Source organism: Vipera ursinii (genome assembly GCF_947247035.1).
Source record: "Vipera ursinii genome assembly, chromosome: 11".
Lineage (NCBI taxonomy): Eukaryota > Metazoa > Chordata > Lepidosauria > Squamata > Viperidae > Vipera > Vipera ursinii.
Window position 1 is genome coordinate 1,535,052 of NC_139524.1, and position 14,358 is coordinate 1,549,409.

The 14,358-nt window shown below is 45.2% G+C and overlaps 2 protein-coding genes across 2 annotated transcripts in view; one reads left to right on the top strand and one right to left on the bottom strand.

The window, feature by feature from the left end:
* Window positions 1-14,358, bottom strand: part of AAGAB (alpha and gamma adaptin binding protein) — a 157,560-nt gene that overhangs the window by 106,310 nt on the left and 36,892 nt on the right. The window lies entirely within an intron of this gene.
* The window catches only part of SMAD3 (SMAD family member 3), a 65,892-nt gene that overhangs the window by 45,639 nt on the left and 5,895 nt on the right, over window positions 1-14,358 (top strand). The window contains exons 2-8 of the mRNA XM_083371588.1: window positions 321-514; window positions 627-761; window positions 2,019-2,093; window positions 3,017-3,067; window positions 5,796-6,008; window positions 7,354-7,491; window positions 12,281-12,425. Of these exons, the coding sequence (XP_083227714.1) occupies window positions 321-514; window positions 627-761; window positions 2,019-2,093; window positions 3,017-3,067; window positions 5,796-6,008; window positions 7,354-7,491; window positions 12,281-12,425 (951 nt within the window). The remainder of the gene's footprint in view (window positions 1-320; window positions 515-626; window positions 762-2,018; window positions 2,094-3,016; window positions 3,068-5,795; window positions 6,009-7,353; window positions 7,492-12,280; window positions 12,426-14,358) is intronic.

Genomic DNA, 14,358 nt, shown 5'->3' on the forward strand with positions numbered 1-14,358 from the left:
ATGTTGTTTTTGTCTGTTTGCATTTTCCGGTTGAACTGTTTTCATTTTGCTTGATAAATTTACAAATCAAAACATATAAAAAGGCCCTGTAGCTTTGGGATGGGGTGGAAACCCCCCCCCCCTCCAATAAACCTCAGGTAACTTTGCTCTAGGCTTGGTTGTGGTTAGGTGGTTTCTTGAGAATAAGATCATAGACGATCCTAAGACCCTACTCTTTCTTGCAAGTAGTCCTTCTTATGCTTTACCACAATTTTTAATGGCAATCGAAGACCTTCCAGCCAAGCCTTGTCTCCATCAGTGTTTTTTTTCTCCAAATTCAGGTCGCTGGATGGCCGGCTGCAGGTCTCCCATCGAAAGGGTCTCCCACACGTCATCTATTGCCGGCTTTGGCGGTGGCCAGACCTTCATAGCCACCATGAGCTGCGCGCCATGGAAATGTGTGAATACGCATTCAACATGAAGAAGGATGAAGTCTGTGTGAATCCATATCACTACCAAAGAGTGGAAACACCAGGTAGGGCCAACCCAGGAGCCCCTAGGGAAGGGATGAGTACGTAGGGGTCTCATTCAGAAACCTGGAAGCCTTAAAGTTGGCTGCATTTGTGACTGGCTGCTTTTGTCCTCAGTATTACCTCCAGTTTTGGTCCCACGTCATGCGGAAATTCCAGCCGAATTCCCTCCACTCGATGATTACAGCCATTCCATTCCTGAGAACACAAATTTCCCAGCTGGCATCGAACCTCAGAGCAACTACATTCCGGGTATGGCATCCCTAGGAAGAAGAGAGGATGGGAAGGGGCTTCCTTTCCAGTCCCAGGACCCTACCTCTACTTTGGCACCGAGGGATTCAGGTCTTCTCACAGGCAGCAGGCAGAGAAGAAAAATGGCCTCTCTCTCTGTCTCTCTCCCTCCCCCCCTTGCTATGTTACCCTGCTAATTAAGGGTGTGAGAGGAGGGTCCTTTGAAAAACATTGAGAGACCTTCCTCCCTTTGGATGGACTTCCTGCTCCAGGGCCGCTGTCTGGTTATCAACACTCCCAATTCAATTTCTTTCCATCGCTGACCCTGGGCTCTGCCTCCGCTACTCTGTGGTGGGTGAGAAGCCTTGACCGCTTATTTCACAACCAGGCTGTAAGAAAGAATTGGGTTATAAAGCCCTCCTCTTTCCCTTTTTTAAAGTTTTGCAAAGTCAAACCTTGATCAGAATTGTTTACTCTTTTGTGCTCATCTTTTGGGTCTCCCTAACCATTTCACTTTGCAGGCAAGGACACGTCTCCCCTCGGAGGAGGAGGAGGAGGGAGGAGGAGGAGGAGGAGACCTTCTCCTGCTGGTCCCAGGCTGCAGATCCCTCCCAGAGCTCTCCTGACTTTTTCTCCTCTTAGAAAAGCAGTCAAAAGGCATCTCCCTTGCCAGGCTTTTAATAATTTGTTAACATTTTTATTAGTTTTGAGTCATGCTTTCAACTTGGCATTTGGATTTTGGTTGGCCTATCTTGGGACCTCAACTGAATAGAAAAGCAGACTGGAGGTCTGTCAAACAGTTCACTGCTGTTGAGAATGATGCATTTTTTGTAAAGCTTTATGTCAATGATGTGACAAACTGAACTGAAGCCATTTTCATTTTGTCTTCGTTGCCACATTTTCATTTAGAGATTTTAGATGAAGGAGGAAGGGGGGGATGTGTAGTTCTCAGTTAGCCAAAACAATTCACATGTGTGAGAACCAAGGTCAGTGCTGATAACATTTTGGTGGGCTGGAGAGTGGGGAGGAGAACCCCAGTTTTGCAACAATTGGTGAATGTGATTTATGATAGCAGTTTGGGGTGTGAATTGCAATTGAAACTTTGTAACCAGAAGGAGGGGATTTTTAGTCTTTGGTTCACCTGTGTACATACCAATATTTTGTTTCCTAAATAAAATGTTTCTTTAGGGAAGAAATATTTGCCTTGGAAGTTCTTTTAAACAGTTTCATCTATCTGAACCATGACACTCTGTTTTAATTTTCCTCCCCCCTCTTCAGAGACACCCCCTCCCGGATATCTGAGCGAGGATGGAGAAACCAGTGACCATCAAATGAATCACAGTTTAGATGCAGGTAAATTACAACTGGAATGATTTTGTGGGGTTAAAAGAGTTACTCTCTGCTCTAGCAACTCCTCTCTTGCCAGGTCTTGAAAACTCATCCCATCCCTGAGAGGATCCCTTTCTCCTCCCTCTTCCTGGTCTTTGTGATCTTACCTCCTCCCACCACCTCCCCACCCCCTTTGGATCATTCTCTCCTTCTCTGCCCAGGAATCATTTTTCCTGCTGCTGCTGCAGCTGACAAAGAAGGCGATAGTCCTGGGTTCAGTGCCAGCCAAGCAGGGAGGAGACGCACATGGAACAGGGCTTGATCAGCTTCCTCAACTCTTGGATGGCCCTTTTATTAGCCTGAAAGAGTTGCAGCTGATGGCTGGGGATAATGGCATGGTGCTGTTGATATAAGCCACGAAACATGACAAATCTACCTAAAATAACTTTTATAATCAGAAATGACTGAATGAGAGTATAAAACCCAATTCTGCTTGTCTCCCAGTTTAGTTCCATCTTTGCCATCTTCAGTTCTCCAGATAAAAAGTGGAGAAGTCCATAAATAGAATGAGGCAGATATTTCTTGAATTTGTTTGGCAAATGGCAAAAAGAACCTTGTTAAAGTTGTTTTCTTCCTGTCACAAGGCTAAATAAGAGGAGGTGGCACAGTCTAGAGCAATCTGGACACACCAAAGGAAGCAACAGCATTTCAGATCACTTTTTTGGATACTAGAACTGAAACATAGAATTTCCTTGAAGTTAGTAAGACTCACACTTCAAACAAAGCCAATTTGTACATTGCCCAAAACGCTTTGGCTTAGCATGTGATGACAATTCCTGTGGTTTATTCAGCAGATCACAATATGCAAACTTTGGATTAGTGCATTGTGTGATCCAAATCACATTCTGTCTCACAATTACTAATTGAATTTCCTTTTGCCCCGCCAGGTTCTCCAAATTTATCTCCAAATCCAATGTCTCCTGCACACAGTAATCTGGGTAAGCATCCCACGATGTGGAGGCCTTTGATTTTTCCCTAGGAGGTGAAGGCCGAGAGAAGGAGGGCACGGCAGAAGAGGATGGCTTTAATTAGGAACTATTGTGAAGAAAATCTCAAAATTTAGCATTCTGATTCCCCTTTCATTCCCAGTTAATAAATTTCTCAGGTTGCATTTTGTCTTGAAGTACTGCCACCTGTGTCTCTTTGGGGCAAGATGAGTGTACACACATATCCTAAGGAAGCAATTCTCTCTGAGACCATTTCCCATTCTCTCCAAAACTATTTTGATTCCTGATTGAGAAAACAGATGTGCGGCCACTAGCCAGCTCTTGAATCTTGCATGAATATGATTTAAGTAACAAATGTCTTGTGGTGTTTAGCTCGTTCTTGTCAACATCAAGAGGCTCACCGACACAAGTAACGTTTCCCTCAACTCAGCTTGGCTTGGAGGTGCTGCCCACTCGACCTCTCTGGGACTGCAGTCCAAGTGCCTCATCCAGCATTTGGTTGCATTTATTGACAAATCTGGAAGCTGTTGTCATCTTCAGTGTTTCAACCCCATGTTGGGTCATTCAATGAAATTTTAGGAGTGGTGGATTCAAAACAGATGCATTGACATTCTTCACACAATGCAGACTTAAACTAAGGAATTCGTTACCCCAAAATATGGTGTCAGCTGACACCATAGATGGCTTTCAAAGAGAATGACGCCAACCAATGGAGAACAAAGCTGATCCGTGGCTGGCCATCAAATGTCTTTCCATAGCATCAGCAGCCATTTGCCTCTTGCTTCAGGCACAGAAAACTCATAGATTTTGCTGGAAGGTCCTTGGTCTCATCTTCCCAAAGTTGTGAGCCCTGGTGGCGCAGGGGTTAGAATGCAGTATTGCAGGCTAATTCTGCTGGCTGCCAGGAGTTCGATCAGGCTTCCATCCTTCCGAGGTCAATCAAATAAAGACGCAGATTGTTTGGGGGGGGACGGGGAAATATGCTGACTCTGTAAACCACTATGAAGCAGTATATAAGTGCTATTGCTATTGGCCAGGGTAGGAGCAAAAGCTGGACTTCCGGGCTGATCCACCACCTTTTTATATGTCTATTCTAATTAGTAGCAATTATCTCCAAAGTCTTTGGTAAAAATTATTCTCAGACAAGCTTGGCATGCACCGTCACACTGCAATGTTGCAGCAGGTCCAAACTGCATCATCGGCTGGCTGTAACCTTCCATGTCTTGGAATGACGTTGAACGACCAGCACTTCTTTGGATAGAGGTCAGATACATCAAAATGGTGGCCACTGCAATGTGACTAAAGCTTCTCTACTTCTGCATGTGATAGTGCACATACTGAAGGAGTGGTTGGTTGTGCTATTGTGGTTTTTGATTTTCTGACACACATAGACACACCTTTCCCATGCCACTGTGCACAGCATTTGTGACTTTCTCAGAACATCCTTTTCCAGGACTAGTAAAATCTGCACACAGCTAATAAGAAGCCAGAAGGTTACTTGGTTTTGACCTCACAATTTGTGTGTTTCTGGCTGTTACAATTTGCAAACCAAGTGCTGTATTTTATATTTGAAAGCATAATGTAAACCCAAAATGGTGGTTTATTATTTGACATGATTTGGTCACCTGGAGAGCATGCATTGATTGAGGGATGCCTGTGGAACTATAGCATGTCATAGGCAAAATCATTGCTTATACTGGAATTCTTCCTCCTCCTGTATCTTACAAGACTCTTAGAAGAACTAGGAATACAGGCAATCCTCAGCTTAAAACCTCAATTGGGACCAGAATTTCCTTTGCTAAGCAAGGCAGTTAAGTGAGTCACAGCTGATTTTACTACCTGTTTTGCTACAATACCTTTATGTTAGTTAACAGAATAACAGAAAAGAGTTAAAGGGACCTTGGAGGTCTTCTAGACCAGCCCCCTGCTCAAGCAGGAAACCCTATACCAGGGGTAGGCAACGTTGGCTCTTTTATGACTCGTGGACTTCAACTCCCATAATTCCTGAGCCAGCCACACTGAGGGAAAAGGGAGAGGTTTCCAAGCTGAGCCATGCTGGCTCAGGAATTCTGGGAGTTGATGTCCACGAGTCATGAGCCAAGGTTGCCTACCTCTGCCCTGTACCATTTCAGACAAATGGTTGTCCAATCTCTGAGACTCTAGAAAGAGTGCAAAGAAGAGCATCAAAGATGATTAGGGGACTGGAAGCTAAAACATATGAAGAACCTTTGCAGGAACTGGGCATGTCTAGCCTAGTGAAAAGAAGGACCAGGGGTGACTTGACATCAGTCTTCCAATATTTGAGGGGCTGCCACAAAGAAGAGGGGGGTCAACTTGTTCTCCAAAGCACCTGAAGGCAGGACAAGAAACAATGGATGAAAACTAATCAAGGAGAGAAGCAACCTAGAACTAAGAAGAAATTTCCTAACAGTGAGAACAATAAACCAGTGGAACAGCTTGCCTTCAGAAGTTGTCAATGCTCCATCACTGGAAGACACGGAAAGCCATTTGTCTGAAATGTTATAGGGTTTTCTGCCTGAGCAAGGGATCAGACTAGAAGATCTCCAAGGACCCTTCTGACTCTGCTATTCTGTTATTCTGACTACCTGTACACATTATACTTATAAACCGAGGACTACCTGTACACATTTTTAAGCAGCTGGCAAAACTGTACATGTGAGAAGAAGCAAACGTAATCCTCTCCACCTTTTTCTTGCAGATCTCCAGCCAGTCACCTATTGTGAACCAGCCTTCTGGTGCTCCATTTCCTATTATGAGCTCAACCAGCGAGTGGGAGAGACATTCCACGCTTCTCAGCCCTCAATGACCGTGGATGGTTTCACGGACCCCTCAAATTCAGAGCGCTTCTGCCTCGGCCTGCTTTCCAATGTCAACCGCAATGCAGCAGTGGAGCTCACCCGGCGGCACATTGGTAGCCTTCATTGCTGTGCCTTTGGCGGAGGGGGCTGGAAAGGGACTTGGCCAGGAGAGTTTAGCCTTTAGGACACACACAGCTTCTTTGCTTGCCTTAAGTCAGGGGTGGAGAACTATGGCCCTTTTAGGACCTGTGGACTTCATGACCCATGCTGGCTCAGGAATTCTGGGAGTTGAAGTCCAAGGTCCTAAAAGGGCCATAGTTCCCCACTCCTGACTCAGTGATGCTGCATATTTAATTACACAAGGCCATCTGGTTTTATTATCTTTCTTGTTTATATAATAAACTTAATGTTTGGAAGGCATCAACTTTTCTGTGATCTTCACACAGGCACGCTCTTTAACTCCGTTTGTTACATCTGGCTCACTCACCAACAAAAATGGAAAGCTGGACTCTTCCACAGGATGAGAGCCACAACTTTACAAATTCATCTATCAAATCTATCCAATTTTGAAAAAGTTGTATTTCTTAGTGGTGCTCTTTTTGAGATACGTTAACAAATCATAACTTTTTTCCCCAGCAGGCAGCGATTTCTTGGAGTCAATGAACAGAGGGAATTAAATAGAACTAGTTGCCATGCTTTGGAGAATCCAAAAAACCCCAAACAAACTTTATTCCAACTATAGTGATTTCCTCAGTTTGGGACTTTTTAAATAATTGAATTTCCATCAGCGCCTCTTCCTGGAGACTACAGAAAAGAGGGCTGACTTATTAGAAAGCAATTTATGGCCTAAGACATGTGGTAGTGGCTACAGCAGAGGGAAGGTGCATTCCAAATGTTTCAAGGCTACATTTCCCATCAGCCTTTAGCCCCATTGGTGAGAACTGAAGCCGTAAATTCCTGAGAAGCATCAAACTGCTCATCCCTGGGATGCAGTGGGTCAAATTCTGTCCAGATTCCAATTTCTCCTCCTGTGAAACTTACTTGGCGACCCAGGATGGGTAATTCAGCCCAGCCTTCTCACTGCGTGGCCATCAAGATATTCCAAAGGTGCTTTTTCAAAAGCCAACTGGATTTTCTTGGTTTTTCCTTGAAAATGTTTCAGCTCTCATTCAAGAAACTTCTTAACTTCTGGATGTTTTCAAGAAGGTCCAGCTGCCTTTTGGAAAAACAACTTTGGGACAACCATGACCTGGATGACTGAGAATTTCCATAGACATTTAGCCATCAAAATATGTTACAGAGCACCACGCAAGTTGCTTTTTGGAAGAAGGATGCAAAGATTTTCCGTGCCTCTTGCTGCCAGGGAGGGGAGGGAGACCCAAAGGAGTCCTGGGGGGCTTTCAAAGAGAGATTGAATTTCGTCTTCTTGGCTGTCCTGATGCTGAACCCATCTTCTAGGGAGAGGAGTGAGGCTGTATTACATTGGAGGGGAAGTTTTTGCCGAGTGCCTTAGTGACAGTGCCATTTTTGTCCAGTCCCCCAACTGCAATCAGCGCTATGGCTGGCACCCAGCTACCGTGTGCAAGATACCACCAGGTAATTCACTTTGACTCTGTTTCCCTTTGAATTTTATGTCTTTCTCTGCCACTTCTGTCCAGTGAGTTGGCCCAGAGGACTCTGTGGCAGTGAGTCTCTGCAGTTGAGAACCACAGCAGGATTTCCATGGGAGATTCTCCCTCTCTCTCTTCCTTCCCCTCCCCCTAATTTGTTGCCTCTTGAGATTTGAGGCAGTGTTGTTCTTAAGTCTATACTGGCATGTTGAAACAAGATTCAAGATTCAGCTTTTCAAGAACTTGGGTTTTCTGGAAGACCTTATCCAATTTTGCAAAACAATTTGCATTCATCTCCTTTTTGGATCAGTCTAAACTAGTTGATAGCTCTGTTGGTAGATGTGATGGAGAATTAGAAGGTTTTTTGCATGCACTGGAGTTAGATTAGGTCAGGGTTGGCCACTGGTAACTTTACAACTAGAATAGAATGGAATGGAATGGAATGGAATAGAATAGAATAGAATAGAATAGAATAGAATAGAATAGAATAGAATAGAATAGAATAGAATAGAATAGAATAGAATAGAATAGAATAGAATAGAATAGAATAGAAAATATGGAATAGAATAGAATAGAATAGAATAGAATAGAATAGAATAGAATAGAATAGAATAGAATAGAATAGAATAGAATAGAATAGAATAGAGCTGGAAGGGACCTTGGAGGTTATAATAATAATAATAAGTTGGAAGTGACCTTGGAGGTCATCTAGTCCAACCCCCTGCTCAGGCAGGCAACCCTATACCATTTCAGGCAAATGGCTGTCCAGTCTCTTCTTAAAAACTTCCAGTGTTGGAGCATTCACCACTTCTGGAGGCAGGTTGTTCCACTGGTTGATTGTTCTCACTGTCAGGAAGTTTCTCCTTAGTTCTAGGTTGCTTCTCTCCTTGACTAGTTTCCATCCGTTGCTTCTTGTCCTGCTTTCAGGTGCTTTGGAGAATACAGGTGAAACTCGAAATATTAGAATATCGTGCAAAAGTTCATTTATTTCAGTAATGCAACTTAAAAGGGGAAACTAATATATGAGATAGATTCATTACATGCAAAGCAAGATAGTTCAAGCTGTGATTTGTCATAATTGTGATGATTATGGCTTACAGCTCATGAAAACCCCAAATCCACAATCTCAGAAAATTAGAATATTGTGAAATATTTAATCAGCTTAATTAAATATTTAATCAGCTAATTAAGCCATAACACCTGCAAAGGGTTCCTGAGCCTTTAAATTGTCTCTCAGTCTGGTTTAGTAGGAATCACAATCATGGGGAAGACTGCTGACCTGACAGTTGTGCCTGGCCCCCTCTGCCTTGTGGCAGCCCCTCAGACACTGGAACACTGCTATCATGTCTCCCCTATTTCTTCTTTTCCTTAGACTAGCCAGACCCCAATCCCATAGTTGTTCTTCATATGTTTTAGTTTCCGGGCCCCTGATCATCTTAGTTGCTCTTCTTTGAACTTGTGGACTTCAATTCAGAGAAGATAGGAATTCTGGGAATTGAAGTCTTCAGCTCATAGATTTGCCATAGTTATCCAATTGGTGTCCTTCAGATATATTGGCACTGCAGTCAACACATGTACACACACACTCACCTCTACATAACACACTGCTTCTTTTTTTCCTTGCAATTAATCTCTGTATTCTGACATAGCTCAAAATGTTCCTTAGAATATTTGGTTAGCTGGACTCAAGAGCCTTGGTGAAGCAGTGGGCTAATGCCTGCTTAAGTAACACCAGCTGCCTGCAATTAGTGCAGGTTCGAGTCCCACCAGGCTCAAGATTGACTCAGCCTTCCATCCTTCCGAGGTAGGTAAAAGGAGGACCCAGATTGTTGGGGGCAATAAGCTGACTTTGTAAAATGCCGCTTGGGGGGGGGGCGAAAGCCCTAATAAGCAGGCATATACATAGAATGAAGGCTATTGCTAAGCACATTGATTTGTGCTTCTTAGATTGTAAGCCGCCCTGAGTCTTCAGAGAAGGGCGGGATATAAATGGGATTTTAAAAAAAAGGAACTCTAAAAAGGCCAAATGCTACTATTGGCTTCATGACACACATCCAATCTGAACAGCTTCCATGAAGGAAGCTCAGTTTGAACTGGCCATCTCTTTCCACTTTAAGAAGATAGTTTCAGCCACTAAGTAATTTTGGGATTTCTTGGTTAAGTCCCCAAGGTCAGAGGTTGTCTGTGCTGATGAATTAGATAAGTAGTCATTTCTATTCCAGATGACATTAACACTTTAGATGATGATCATTAAAGTAGCAAAGCAGTCCTCAAGTTATGACCATTCATTCAGCGACTATTTTAAATTAAGAAGGGATTTCTCACTGCTTCTGTTTAATGACCCTCATGGCCACTGGGACTGCCTGGATTGCTGTTGCCAAGCACTGTGGTCACCTGGCATTGTAACTCAAGGTCTGCCTGTATTCAACCATTTTACAGATCCCAACAGTAATAAATAGAACAGTTTTAGTTCAGTAGAAACGCTTTTTTCTTTCTCAAAGTTATGTGTTGAACTCTACTTTTCACTACTTTTTATTTTTTATTTATTTTATTTGTGAAAAGCTTGATGAGTTACCAATTTAGAAATAAGAAACAGCTTGCCTTGAATATTTTAACACACTTGGTCTTAAGACTGAAAATGTACTTGAAAGCTTGTTGTCTGTTGGGATTTAAAAAGCTAGGAAAGTGTTAGAAATGCTGATTTGAGGAAAGTCTTGTGCTCCAGACCTCATGAACTGTGATCACAAACATTTTTGTGGTTAATTTCCAAAAGGGCTGCCTGTGTGTTTGTGCATCCGTGTGTACCCAGGAATGTTGTGTCTCTTGCTCTTCCATGCCAGTGGAACTCTGGCCTTGATTGCAGATCAGCAGCTCCGGTTACTTTTCAGAACCAAATCTGGAAAGTGGCAGGCAGGACCTGCTGATCTGCAGTCAAGGCCCAAAAAGCCAAGACAGGCTTAGGCTGCATGAACAGAGGGACAGAATCAAGATCACGTGAAGTGTTAATACCACTTTACAACGCCTTGGTAAGGCCACACTTGGCATCCGGCGTCCAGTTTTGGTCAGCATGATGTAAAAAAGACGTTGAGACTGTAGAAAGAGTGCAGAGAAGAGCGACAAAGATGATCGGGGGACTGGAGGCTAAAACTTATAGGGAACGGTTGCTGGAATTGGGTATGTCCAGTTTAATGAAGAGAAAGACGCGGGGAGACATGATGGCGGAGTTCCAGTATCTAAGGGGTTGCCCCAAAGAAGAGGAGGGGGTCAAGCTATTCTCCAAAGCACCTGAGGGCAGGAGAAGAAGCAACGGGTGGAAACTCACTCACCAAGGAGAGAAGCAACCTAGAAGGAAGGAGGAATTTCTTAACGGCGAGAGCAATCAACCAATGGAAGAGATTGCCTTCAGAAGTTGTGGGGACTTTTAAGAAAAGATTGGACAACCACTTGTCCAGAGTGGTCTAGGGGTCTCCTGCTTGAGCAGGGGCCGGAAGTCCTCCGAGGTCCCTCCCAACTGTTATTTGTAAGGCCAGAATTAGACTGGGCTTGACGATTCCATTTTCTGGCTTCCCTGCACTATCTGTTTTGAGCTCTGATTATTTTTTACAGGCCTTTTAGCAAGCAGCTGGCCCTGTGTGCAAAAAACTGGTATGGAAGGGAGATTGAATGAAGACCATGGTTGGGGGGGCCAAAGGAAGAAATTAGATTGGGACATTTTCTACTGACTGCTTCGCTCTTGGGGCTCAGCGGGGGATTTTTACCACCCATTGCGTATTAATTTCAGCCCAGTCCAGGAAGAAGGGGTCCCCAAAGGGGAGGACGGTCCCCAAAGAAAGATCTATTTTAATTTACAGGATTACTTACACAGGGAAACCTCAACTTACAATGGTCTGCAATGTTGATCTTGCTGAACCTTCTACACTGCTGCAGCAAAAACTGCACAGATGCATCAGAAAATGCAACACCAATTTTTAAAAAGGATGTAGTGAGATCACAAAATTATAGGTTGGTCGGCTTAATAGCTCTTCCATGGAAATTGGTTACAGAGATCAATCAAGCAATTAAGAGAAAAGAACTAGGCACAGTGAGGAATGCCCTAACCTTTGCCAGCATAGATTCCATAAAAGTAAATCCTACATCGTCAACCTTCTACTTCTTCATTTTTTTAAAAAAAACATCTTTATTCCAGCCATTTCTAAGATGAAACTCACCAGATGTGATGGATTTTTGCTTTCCATTTACATAAGCACAAAACCGATTTGATTTATTTTTACAAAATAAAAGATTTAAAAATTTATCTGTTCTTCTGATAACCTCTGACCTTGGTGAATATCTAAAATTCATAATCATTAAGATTTCTGTTTGATGTCCAAGGTGGCCTCTTAACAGTTTTATTAACCCAGCAACTTACCAAATTGATATATTATGACATCGTAGCTCTCTGGTATTTATCTGTACAGTATCCTTTCCTGCTACTAGAGCAAATACTAACGTGTATCTTGGAGCTACACAAATCTTACATTGTAAACATTGATTGGTTATTTAATAGGAAAGAAGGTTGCCTGCTTTTTAGCCGGAGAAAATAAAGAGACTTTCATCTTTCTTTTTTCAATCCTAGAGTTTTGTGTGTCTGTTTCACCAACCTTGAAGGCCTCCGGCAGTGTTGTGTCTTGTCTATGGTGAGCTGCTGAAGGACACAAGGGCACACAAGGTGATGCTATTGGGGAAAACCTGCTAATGTTGGTCCTCTTGTTGTGTCCGTTCTCTGTTGTGCACAGGGTGTAACTTGAAGATATTTAACAACCAGGAATTTGCCGCTCTCCTGGCTCAGTCGGTCAACCAGGGCTTCGAGGCCGTCTACCAGCTGACGCGCATGTGTACCATCCGGATGAGCTTTGTCAAAGGCTGGGGGGCCGAGTACAGGTCAGCATTTCGCCTGGGAAAGGGGGGAGCAGCTGTGGGAGGCCCAGAAGTACGGGTAGTCCTCAAGTTATGACGGTTCATTAAGTGACTGTTCAAAGTTATAGCAGCACTGAAAAAAAGGGACCTTGAGCCGCTTTTCACCCAACCGTTGCAGCCTCCCAGGGTCGCCGGGTCAAAATTCAGAGGCTCGGCCATTCACTCACGTTTACGACGGCTCCGTGTCCCCTGGGTCATGCAATTCACTTTTGTGACCTTCTGACCAGCAAAGTCAATGGGGAAGCCAGATTCACTTAACCACGTTACTAACTTAACAAATGCATTGATTCACTTAACAAGTGTGGCAAGAAGAGTCGTAAAATGAGGCAAAACTCACTTAACAAATATTTCGCTTAGCAACGAAAGGTTTGGGCTCACTTGGGGTCGTAAGTTGAGGACTACCTGTACGTGGGGGAGCTTTCCTGAGGCCTGCAGTCCCCAGATGCGGGACATCAAGGCTGCTGCTCGGAGCGCTGGGTGTTTTCTCTCTCTGCGATGGCCCTTTAGCCACCGGAAGGGCAGGAAGGTTTCTGCAGGGTTGGGAGGAGACCCCAGGTGGGAAAGGGGGGGGCGGAGGAATGGCCTGGCTTGTACCAAGGTGGGGGGAGGCACAGAACCAAGACTGGGCCATCTGCAAAAACCTCAGAAAGAAAGCGCCTCTGCTGGGGGGTGGGTGGCAATCCTGGCCCTGCTCCCATGAGCTCCTGGGAACGGGCAGCAGCTGCGGCTTTCAGGGGGCTGCTTTCCATGGGGGCCGGGGAGGGAGTGGGCGCCCAGACCTCTCACATGACCTCTCCCAGCTCCTCCAGATGTCTGGAGTACATCTTGTTTTGCAGTTGGCTTGCTCCCTGCTCAGGCTGCTTTGGGCCTTGGCCAATGGCCAGGGTGTCTAATGAGCTCCAGATGTGCATGCTGCTGCTGCTGCTGCTTCTGCCGCTGCCGCTGCTGCTGCTGCCACCACCTTGGGTGGGGCTGGCCGGCCTCAGTCGCTGAGAAGAGACAGCCGGCCGGAGCACGTTCTGTGCTTGTGCATTGCAACTGGCGCTGGGCTGCACGTTAAGCAGGGGTCAGGAGGGCCTTGTATCCCTTGGTCTCCAGCCCTGCCAGAGCTGCTTCTCCCCCCCCCCCACCCTTGCGCCTTTCTTCTCCATGTGTCTTTGAAGGGGTCACTGGGGCAGAGCGGCCTCTGCCTTCGGAATAGAGCAGCTTTTGCTCTCCTCTGGTTAAGGATGCTGGGTGGGTTCTCTCCTCTCTTGGACCACGGCAGGCTCAGGGTTTGGGAGCGCCCCATTTCCCTTCTGAGGGACTTTGGGCTCCAGGTCTCATGGAGTCTCACAGCCGGGTGCGTGGGTCCTCTTGCCCAGCGTGGCTAAGCGTGGCCGGCCGGCGGCCTCCCTCTCACCAGGGGCTCTTCCCAGGCTGGGCCAGGCTGGGGGGCTAACACCAGCCTGGTTTTTCAGGAAGCAGAACAGGAAGGCGATGGGCTTCCTCATCTATTGGTGCTGGTATTCAAGGAATGCTGCGGGTGATTCCTGAGGTGGTCAGTGGTCATCAAGACAGTGGCCTGGACTTGGTGCAAATGCCTCTTAAAACCATTTGCACGGCTGCCATCACAGCATCCGAGAACAGCCAATGTACGGGGTGTCAAGAAGACCTGGCTTTTATCTATCATAAATCTCGCATCTTTTAATTCCCACACCGCACTCCCAAGTTTAATGAAGTGGGAGATGGGGAGGGAAGGGTCCCCCTGTCTGGTCTTTTCCCACATGTGACTCTCTCCCTCTTCCACTTAGCAGGATGCGCTGTTCTCCCTGATCAACAGAAGCAGAGCAAGGGGCTCTAAGATAGCCCGCTTTGGCTAGATTGCCCCAGGGAGCAAGCAGGGACTTATCCAGTG